This window comes from Mesocricetus auratus, unplaced genomic scaffold, assembly GCF_017639785.1.
Source record: "Mesocricetus auratus isolate SY011 unplaced genomic scaffold, BCM_Maur_2.0 Super-Scaffold_100676, whole genome shotgun sequence".
Lineage (NCBI taxonomy): Eukaryota > Metazoa > Chordata > Mammalia > Rodentia > Cricetidae > Mesocricetus > Mesocricetus auratus.
Genome location: NW_024429266.1, coordinates 112,558,326 through 112,569,137, shown reverse-complemented (window position 1 = coordinate 112,569,137; position 10,812 = coordinate 112,558,326). Strand labels below are relative to the sequence as shown.

Genomic DNA, 10,812 nt, shown 5'->3' with positions numbered 1-10,812 from the left:
AGATAATTTCTTCACTGGTATAGCCACTGGTAAAATTGTCCATACAACTTTAACCCCTCACCCATGCTGTGTGTAAATGTCCTGATCAAACTAATTAATTCACAAGAAAAAGACATGAAAATATAGAGGCTGTCCTGGAACTTGCTCTGTAAACCAGGCTGGCCTCGAACTCAGAGATCCGCCTGCCTCTGCCTCCCAAATGCTGGGATTAAAGGCATGCGCCACCAACGCCCGGCTTTAAACCTTGGTTTCTTACAGTCAGAACTTCATAAGTGAATGGGACATCCCAGTCTATCACAAACTGAACTGTTCCCACTCTCTCCAGTTACTAATTCACCAAAAAGGGAAACTGCCACCCACTTGATAAAGGAACCAGGAATTCACTTGAAAAAGGTTTTTACCTTTTTTTTCATGTGCATTGGTGTGTTTTTGCCTGCATGTATATCATGCCTGCTTGAGGGTGTTGGATCTCCTAGAACTGGAGTTATATACCGTTGCCAGCTGTCCTGTGGGTGCTGGGGATTGAACCTGGGTCCTCTGGAAGAACAGCCAGTGCTCTTAATCGCTGAGCCATCTCCTCAATCTCCTCAGCCCCAGGATTTTACCTTTTAAGGCAGTATCCAAACATACACATAGATTTCCTATTCTAAAAAAAATGTAATAAAAGGATTGATTTTTCACCTGATAGCCCAGCACACTTAATTCAAGGAAGGCTCTAGGGCAGACCAGACAGAGCTGGGTGGGGAAAAACATTTGTCAGCAAGTTCTATCTGGTGTTACATCTCCAGACCATATGGTAGGAGAGAACAGACTTCTGCAGTAGGTTGTCCTCTGACTTCCACACTGGTATAACATATGCATACCCCTACATACACAAATGTTTTTACAAAGTTTAAAGACAAAACATGACATTGTTAAAAATATTTATTTTGACAGTCTAGTGTAAGTCAGCACAGGCTCCACTCTTCGTTGAAATGAAGTCTCTTATCCAGTCAGAGGACACACCTTCCATGTTGGATGGCTTCCAAATTCAGACGACCAAACAGTCCTTTATCCCCAGAGCAGGCTAAAGCATTTGTGAAGAAGAAAAATAAATTAAACACGGAAACACTTTCCACGAAAAGCTGGAGAACCAGGTCTTAGATTCGTGTTTCCTTATCAAACAGCGACTAGAGGATAAGAATCTATCGGCAGACAAAATAAGCAGCAAAACAACAAACACACAGAAATACAGTTTTGTTACTGTTTAACACGGTTACCTTGAGAAACACAAAGGAAAATTGCAGTTTATATATAAAATGAAGTCAATCAAAAGATAAATGATTAATGATAGATAAACGAATGATAAAACAGCAAAAAAAAACACCTTTTCCTAAGTACTTTCTATGAGTCAGACTCTGTGGAAGTGCACATCCAGTTGGCATTTCTGCTTCTGAACTACCATAATTCTGACAGTGAAAGGGCTACAGCATAGAGGAGGAATGAGATGTAACCTTAACTACTCACATCCCTAGAATCAATTAGCCACTATTTCCACTTCTACTATTCCTATCCAAATGTTTAATTCAAGAAGAGGCACACACTCCCATGTCACTTGTTAAAGGGAGAGAGGGGGACCCAGATCCAAGAAAGAAAAGAGATGTGATTCATGTCTAAATCTTACTGATTAAAAATGTGACTTGTCAGGCATTGGTGGCACATGCATTCAATCCCAGCACTTAGGAGGCAGAGGCAGGCGGATCTCTGTGAGTTCGAGGCCAGGCTGGAACGACAGCCTCCAAAACAATACAGAGAAACCCTGTCTCGTAAAAACCAAAAAAAAAAAAAAAAAAAAAAACATAATTCTGAAGAGGAATGGTAAAAAAAAAAGCGCAATTCTGGGTTGGGGGGGCAGAACAGGCAACTCAAGAAAATCTTTCTAGTCAGTCTCCTCAGCACAGTGGACAAAATTAATAATGGAACAATTCTTCAGAGGCAACCAATTTTTTCCCCCAGACAGGGTCTCATCTAATCAGGCTGACCTCAAACTCACAATGTAGCTGAAGGTGACCCTAGATCTTTAATCCTCTTGCCTGCACTTCCAGGAAATCAGACTACAGATCTGACCCACTATGCCTCATTTACTTACGCCAGGGATTGAAAGTTAGGCAAGCACGCTACTAACTAAACCAAACCAAAACCTTCACTTCGTTAAGGGAAGATTTTTCTCAGCACAAAACAGGAAAGAGCATGAGAAGACAGGGTGAAAAAATGAAATGCATTCAGGAGGCTGCTCCATCTAGGCCGCAGTTTTGAGGAGTCAAAATCTGCGGAACAGCAGAAGGGTACCATCCCACTTGTGGACGCTAATCGCCTAAGAAGCAAGGGCAGTGGAGCAGCTATTCTACATGCTTATCGGACACACGAGTGTCTAACAAGTAAGCAACAAGCAGATCATGAAAGACTGAAAAACACAGACATGGGACCTGCTTCAACAGAGAAAAAAGGAAGAAAGATTCAGCAAGAAGACTTGAGATTGGGGTTTTCTAGAAGCAGGTTTCACCAGAAGGGACTGAGTGGGAAAAGCATTCCAGATGTTAGGAGCACATATCTTTGCTTATCTGACATGAGCATTGCCAGACCATCGTATAGCAAAAAAAAAAAAAAAAGTTTCCTTAAAAAAAAAAAAAACTGGGATACCCAGGTGGTAGTGCTTGCCTTTAATCCCAGCACTAACGAGGCAGAAACAGGTGGATCTCTGTAAATTCAAGGCCAGTCTGGTCTATGTAGCAAATTTCAGAACAGCCAGGGTTATATAGAGAAACCATATCTCCAAAACCAAAAACAACAACAAAAAACTATTAGTCGTTTATTGATCAAATTGCCTGACAAGTGGCGTTAATATTTACATAAAACATTGTTACTCATTTCTTATGGCAACCTAATTTAGGAGGTATTATACCCAAACTATAAAAGGGGAACCACAGCTCTGAAAGCTTAATGGGCTCTTGAGGAAACATTCTTGATACTTCCCAGTATTTGGTTACCTTGTTTTTTTTTTTTTTTTTTGGTCTTTTTGTTATTTTGTCTTTTTTTTTTCCAGAGCTGAGGACCGAACCCAGGGCCTTGCGCTTGCTAGGCAAGCGCTCTACCACTGAGCTAAATCCCCAACCCCACTTCCCAGTATTTGGAAAATATTCACATAGCTTGATCCAGCAGTGATATCTATGCAATGTGTCTTAAGTGAATGTTTCTCTAAAGACATAATTGGTTTGCAATCACTAGGCCAGTCAAGAGCAGACATACTATCTCACTCTTTTTTTTTTCTTTTTTTTTTTTTGGTTTTTATGGAGACAGGGTTTCTCTGTATTGTTTCGGAGGCTATCGGTCCAGCCCGGCCTCGAACTCACAGAGATCCGCCTGCCTCTGCCTCCCGAGTGCTGGGATTACAGGTGTGCACCACCACCGCCCGGCACTATCTCACTCTTATTTCACAGGAAAACAAATACTTAGTTCAAGGAATCAAGGTTAAGAAAAAGGGACTAGGACTGGAGAGATGGCTCAGAGGTTAAGAGCAGTGACTGCTCTTCCAGGGGTCCTGAGTTCAATTCCCAGCAACCACATGATGGCTCACAACCATCTACAATTCAATCTGGTGCCCTCTTCTGGCATGTAGGCAGAACACGGTATATGTAATAAATAAATAAATCTTAAAAAAAAAAAAAAAGAAAAAGGGACTAACTTAATGTGGAGCTGTGAAGGCAATTTTAAGAAGTCATTCAATGAGTCGAATTCCTGTAATCCTAGCACTCAGGAAGCTGAGTTCAAGGCCAGTTTGGGATAAACAAGACTTTGCCTCAACTCCCGTTACTCTCATCCCTCCTGCTAAAATAAAACCACACAAGAAAAGGAAGCTGTGTCAAAACAGACCAAAGGAAAGAATAAAGTAAAGAGGGCTGGAGAGATGACTCAATGGTTAAGAACACTGGCTGTTCTTCCAGAGGTCCTGAGTTCAATTCCCAGCAACCACATGGTGGCTCACAACCATCTGTAATGAGATCTGATGCCCTCTTCTGGCCTGTCTGCATACATAATAAAAAAATAAATAAATCTTTTTAAAAAAAGAATAAAGTAAAGAAATAAAAAAGTGAGAACCATCTATTGAGAATTTTAATAGGAAAGACTTCAACTGCACAATGGTTAAGTCATGGACATGAGTGGTGGGTACTCTTCAAAAGCAAAATCTCTTCTGAAAAAAAAAGACAGCAGTAAGCAGAGGAGTAGAGAAAATTTGTATCACACAGCACAGGAAAAGTTGGTAAGATAACTTACAGTAGGCTATGCAACCCTGTGCATACTATATAGGCTTTGGAGATACTCTATTACCTACCAGCTGTGTGTACTGCTCTGGAGGTACCAAGTGACATCTACAGACAAAACATACAAAGCACCTTGTAGGTGACCATGAGTAATATAATATTACTGCAAACTGCAATAATAAGTTAGAGGGGTTGGAAGTGTGGCTCTTAGTGGGAGAATGCTTGTCTGCCCTGCACAAAGCCTTGGGTTCAATCCCTCAGCACTCCCAAAGAAAGAAAAAGAAAGAAAATTTGAAATTTGAAGTACTTCTAGCATGAGTATTTCAGACAAGGAATACCCAATCTGCCCATTTTTTTAAAAAGGCACTTTTGGTCCATTCTTTAAAAACAAGTGACTTGCAAGAAGGTTTGAAGAAACTGAAACCCTGGTATATCAAGTAAGGCTGTTTCAGTAACAAGGGATGTCTGTGAAACAGTTGAGCTGTCTCAGCACCGCTGTCGTGGTCTCGGTCACAACAGTGGCTGGCACACCAGCCCTCCAGATCACGCCTACCTGTTTAGACTGCTTTCACAAAAATATTTATAAAGCATTGACACACATGTGTATCGTTTTCACAAGCACAAACACAAAGATCTACTGACCAGCCTGAAAGAACACTGTAGGTGACAGAACCTTTTAAGAGGCAGAGCTCTGGGGAGGAAGAAATCATGGGGCATGTCCCTCAAGCTGAAACTCTTGCCCATCTCCCCTTGGCTTCCCCACCACCAGGCGGTGGAAAGGCACCCTCTCGCTCCTACTACTGCCATGGACTGTGCACCAGGATCAAAGCAACAGGCCAACGCTTCTAAAATATGAGCCAAATAAACATTTCTCTTTATAAACTCACTGACCAGGTCACAACAAAAAGTGGACTAATAGATGAACACACACACACACACACACACACACACACACACACACACACACTGTGTGCCTGAAATTTTCAAATAGCTTACACAATACCAACAAGACTGTTTCTAGGTAACAAACATGACAATCAATTTGGGAGCTATATGTATTAACAGACTTCAATTTATTGATCTCAAAAGAACTTACTATGAAGAAATAAAATCAACAAAAGCTATGAGCATTAAAATGCTTGAGGAGCTGAAGAGGTAACTCAGAAATTAAGAGCACTGGCTGCTCTTCCAGAGAACCAGGATTAAATTCCCAGCACTATAAACAAGTTTACAACTGTCTGTAATTCCAGTTCCAAGGGATCTGACAACCTCATCTGGTCTCCATGGTCACAGGCACGCACATGGTGCAGACATAAATGCAAGCAACATAGTCATACACAGAATAAAATAATCAACAACAACAATAATTTTTAAAAGTTATGTTGTTATACATATCTTAAGTAATTGACAAGTGAAAAATACATAGTTTAGTAATTTTAATTTTAGGTGAAATTACATGTATCTCTGTTAGACTATGATATAAAAGGTTACCCTTCCATGTAGTAAGATGATAAACTAATTCTTTTTAGAATGTATATCATTATGATTATAACATAGTAAATAAGGATGGGGAGAAAGCAAAGCAGTTACACTGTAATTAATATAAACTGACTAATCTACAATTTTTTTTCCAACAACCAAAAGACTACAGTGACTGGTGAGATTATGAGTCAACACTTCCCAATGATTCAACACCAATTAATGTCTAAGCATCTGCCCTCAAAATGTTAATATTCAAGAGCAATACCTTAAAACTGATGGTTCAGGCATTCCAGGATCTGCACCCCTTGTAAATCCTGAAGGGAAAAATAAAAATGTTCAAATAAAACAAATACAACTTTAGTAGACAAAATGCCTACAATTACTTCTCTTTCAATCCGATCTGGGATCACTGTCTCAAGTGACCTGTGCTGCTGAAAGGTTCTGATTTCCACCAGACTGTGGAACAGATGCAGGACTTCTCAGGAGGAAGGACAGTGTTTCAACTGTACACAGAGGGGTCTCTCTAACACGCTCTGCCTCCACGCAGGTATCCTGTTACAAAGGACTGTTACAAGGCCCAGACCACACTGGAAGTCTACAGAGCATAAAGATGAAAGTATTCTTTCTCTGAAAGTATAATTGGGGATATCTTACTTTATTTTCCACAAACTACTCTCTTTATAAAGCAAAGACGAGTGATGGAAAAGGAGGGAGAAGTCATTTAATATTATTTCCCACCTATTTAGATTAATACATACTAATTACAAGTTCAAGTAAATAAAATCTTTACTATTTAAATAGAATTTACTCAGATACACACACAAACTAATTTGCTGAATAACTAATTAAGAATTTCAAGAACTGAAGGGCTAGGGATGGTAGCCAGCACTGGGGAGTCTAAGTTTGGTGAGGAAAAAAAAGCCACACACCTGTGAGGGACATCAATTGTATCCTACTTTCAAGCAACAAACTAACCTACTGGTTTCAGATACTGGAAGACAACAAAAGATTCTGGGTCAGGCATACACAAAGGATTCCTTCTCAACAGTAGCTGGAGTAAGAATATCAGTTTTGCTTCAGTAACCTAAGACACAATGCAAAACCCCAAACAAAGAGGGCCAAACAGTGGCCGAATGTGTACAAGACAGGACACCTGAGTTTGGCAACCAGAACCTTTTATAATAGTCTGTAAGCATGTCTCTGAAGAGAGGTGCTATTTTCCCAAAGCTGCCTGATTTATGAACACCCTCCAAAGATGATGTAGAATAGTCATCAGAGTATGAGCTAAGAGCTACAGAAAGGCAGGAAACTCTAGAAAGTTATTTTCCAATGGTAGATGACAAGACCTATTGTTGTGCTGGGTGTAGTATCACATGCCTTTAATCATGCACAATAACAGGCAGATATCTGTGAGTTCAAGGCCAGGTTGGTTCTCATGGCCTGGCTAGCCAAGGCAACACAGTGAGACCTTGTCTCAATAACAAGCAAAAAAACTTTTTGTTGGTAAATGTTCCAACAGATTCTTTATTACAATGTCACTTTCTGTCGTACTCTATAGTACTATCCATCATGAAGCACTACAAGGAATGCTTGAAAATAAATTATAGCTGGGCTTAGTGACACTTTTTATCCCACCACTCTGGAGGCTGAAGCAGGTGGATCTCTGTTAGTTTGAGGCCAGACTGATCTACAGAGTCCCAGAACACATACATAACAAAGAAACCCTATCTCAAAAATGCAAATAATAGGTGGGCAGTGGTGGTATACACCTTTAATCCCAGTGCTTGGTGGGTAGAGGCAAGAGGATCTCTGAGTTCAAGGCCAGTCTGATTTACAGAGCTAGTTCCAGGACAGCTAAGAGAAACCCTGTGGCCGGGCATTGGTGGTGCACGCCTTTAATCCCAGCACTTGGGAGGCAGAGGGCAGAGCCAGGAGGATCTCTGTGATCTGTGAGTTCAAGGCCAGCCTGGTCTACAGAGCGAGTTCCAGCACAGCCTCCAAAACAATACAGAGAAACCCTGTATCAAAAAACTAAAAAAAAAAAAAAAGGGAGGGGGGGGTAAGAAACCCTGTCTTGGAAAACAAAACAAAACAGTAATAATAAGACAGGAAAAAAATTATGTAAGAAGTTAGTCTGCAATTTCAAATTTTAGTGAGAGAAGCTAGAGGTATAGAACCTGAGAAGTAGCTTGAACATGAAATTAAAGTCACATCAGTGTATAGGAAAAGACATGATAAATAGGAGTAAGTACTGACATGCAGCCCTATTATCGTCAGTCTTAAACAGCCTGACTTGGATGCTAGAGTGAAAATCATTTCCAAGACAAGTCCTAGGAAAGGTACCAATGTGCACCATTCAGGCCTCAGAGGCAAGATTCTGACACGTTGCTACAGCTTCCAGCTAAAACAGAATCTCAGTGTAGACATAGCTGTGCAGACCTGCAAACCATTATTCACAAGTTGAAGGCAGGAGGATCTTGAGGTTACAGACAAGCCTTCCTAGGCTGTATGTAAGGCCTCATCTTGGGATGGGAGATGGGGTAGGGTGAGGCAGAGAAAGAAATTCCAAAAGAGCCCAAGACACCTGTAATTCCAATGACACCATAGACTGCGACAGGGTTTCAAGTTCAGCCAGCCTCACCTACAGAGAAACTATGAAAATCAGGGGAGGGCTGCAAAGAATCCTATAGACAGACAACACAGCCTACAAAAATTAAACTATCAGCAGGGGCAGGAGGATTGCTGCAAAGACCAGCCTGGTGTACCTACTGACAGTCAGAGCTGTCTCAAAGCAAGTAACAAAAAAAGCAGGCTGTCACAATTATGTGCTTTAATCCCTGGTGCCTATATAATGCCATTATCTGGTCTTGTTTCAAAACACAGGGAGGTGCAGGCCTGCGATTCCAGCACTTGAGAGGTAGTAGAAAGGAGAGGTCAAGGCTAGCCTGGGCTACATGAGGCACTGTCTCAACAGTGATACTAAAGGGAAAATATCTTAAGTTCTATCACACAAGTTATCACAGCTCACACACATCTCGCAGGTACAGCATCTGCCTGGAGAATGTCTACCCCAGTTCAAGGCTCTACCGATGAATGCATTATCCTATATAGCGCAAGTCAACTAAAACAGGCTGGAAGTAGCACCAGTGAGGTCCTACGTTGACATGTGAAATGGAAATCCTGAAATGCCAAATTAAGCATTCAAGCCCAGGGAGCCGGAGCCAAAATCCTATGCTGTTTTCCCTTTCACGTTCTTGACTGAATGAAGTAACTGAGATTAAAAACGGAAAAATACTACTCAGCCAGGAAGGGGATAAGATCCAGTGTGCAACCCTTGGTGAATATATTTCCAAGGAAGGTATGACTTTATGGCTCGGTTAATTTCCCTGAAATATGCGATCAGTAACTTTTGAGGAGAAAAAAGAATCACCAAAACCTCCTTATAAAAAGTAAGAAAGCTTAGGCTTGCCACTTCGAGGCAGTGAGGTTTTAACCTGATCTAGCTTCTTTCCGCGGAGGTCAACCTACAGAAGGAGACCGCGCTCCGAAAGCCATACTAGGGGGTTGATCTTTCCTTAGGGGGTCATCTAACCCCACAACCAATCCGGAAAGGTCTTGCTTTTATTCTCCAGATGCAAGTACTGAATACGAGGGGTTGTGACCGGTGAAATGCCACCCACAGCGTTAAAGGAAGGTTCTCCAGCCCGGCCAGACAGCTTCAGACATGAGGACAACGCGGTGGCCCGGTTTATTGTCCCCGCCCCGGAAGACCAGAAACGAGTCTCCCAGACCCCCCGACCCCTGCCCTGCGGCTCCTCCCAAGCTTCTCTCCCACTGACCCAGGTAAATCACAAGAGGAATAAAGCCCCAGCGGATGGCAAACTGGCCGCCTTTGAAGAGCTGCTGCAGCCTTTGTTTGGCCTCTTTGCTCAGCTTCACCATGGCGACGACGGACCCGAGGAACGAGAAGGCCCCCGCAACAACGAGCGTGTCCGGATTCCGCCAAGGGGAGAGGAGCGGCGCATGCGCCACGTGCGACCTTTACGGCAGGAGTCGTGACGCCTCGGCGGCAGCGGCCGTAACTCGTCGTCGCCCTTCGCCTCGCCGCCAGGGGGCGGCGCGTGCGCTGCTGGCTGGCTGCGCTCCCCTCATGTTCGTTTGTTAGTTTGGGGTGTGAATTGGGCTTTTTTTTCCCCCCTTGGGGGAGAGGGAGGTTTGGTCTTGTGTTTAGAGACAGGCTCTCGCTGTTTAGATCAAGCTGTCCTCGAACCCGCGAGGCCCTCCTGCGTCTGCCTACCGAGGCTTGGGGGATTCAGGGTGCGCACTGAGTTTGTCGCCTGCTTCCCTGGTTCCTGGAGGATGCAGAAGGCACGCATTTGGGGCTTTCTTTTGCCTGGAACTACTATTTTTTGTACCATAGTTCTTCCCCATTTGAAAGCATATCTCCCAGTGTTCTTTCTTTGAGAGAGAAGGGATTCTAATGAAATTCCAAACAGCAAAGTTTCGGTCTGATTCGGTTTAATATTCTGTGTTATCTTGGATAAGTTCTTTAGCAACATTCCAGAACCAGTTTCTTAAAGCCAGAGTGGTATGACTGCCTGAAAGGTTAAGAATGAGCCCTCGCTCAATAGGACAATCTCCAGGCTTTCTTGCTCCTTTGCACGCATGCTCTGTAGTTTTGTTGGTTTTCTGAGACAGGGTTTCTCTGCTTGGGGAACAGTGGAACAAACAAAACAAAACAGGCCAAAGAAAGCCCCAAGCAACCGGGGAAGCAGGGAGAGCCCTGGCTGTCCAGGGACTCTGTAGACCAGGCAGGCTGGCCTTGAACTCAGGGACCCACGGCTTTTGCCTCTAAAGAGTGCTGGCACTAAAGGCGTGCATTTACCACCGTATGGCCTGTGGTCTTTTTCACTTCCCAACATTTTCAAATTGGGAAATTTCACACGAAATTCCAGGTTTGTCTGTTAACAACAGGTTCATACTGTGTAACCTTGGCTGTTCTAGAACCCTTCTGCAAAGTCCAGGCTGACCT

General features: G+C 42.8%; 1 protein-coding gene across 1 annotated transcript; it reads right to left on the bottom strand.

Moving 5' to 3' along the window:
* Positions 1-906: 906 nt before the first annotated feature.
* Tomm7 (translocase of outer mitochondrial membrane 7) lies at positions 907-9,812 on the bottom strand. Its single transcript, XM_005087111.4, has 3 exons — positions 9,620-9,812; positions 6,046-6,094; positions 907-1,066 (listed from the first exon to the last, which is right to left on the bottom strand). Exons 1-3 carry the CDS (start codon positions 9,720-9,722, stop codon positions 1,051-1,053), a joined length of 168 nt encoding a protein of 55 aa, XP_005087168.1. The 5' UTR covers positions 9,723-9,812; the 3' UTR covers positions 907-1,050.
* Between the last annotated feature and the right edge of the window lie 1,000 nt (positions 9,813-10,812).

Excerpts from the sequence above, each read along its gene's own strand:
- Tomm7 (XM_005087111.4), bottom strand. The coding sequence starts at position 9,722 with ATGGTGAAGCTGAGCAAAGAGGCCAAACAAAGGCTGCAGCAGCTCTTC. Across the intron at positions 6,095-9,619 it reads TCCTCTTGTGATTTACCTGG|GATTTACAAGGGGTGCAGAT; the intron begins GTCAGTGGGAGA and ends TTTTCCCTTCAG.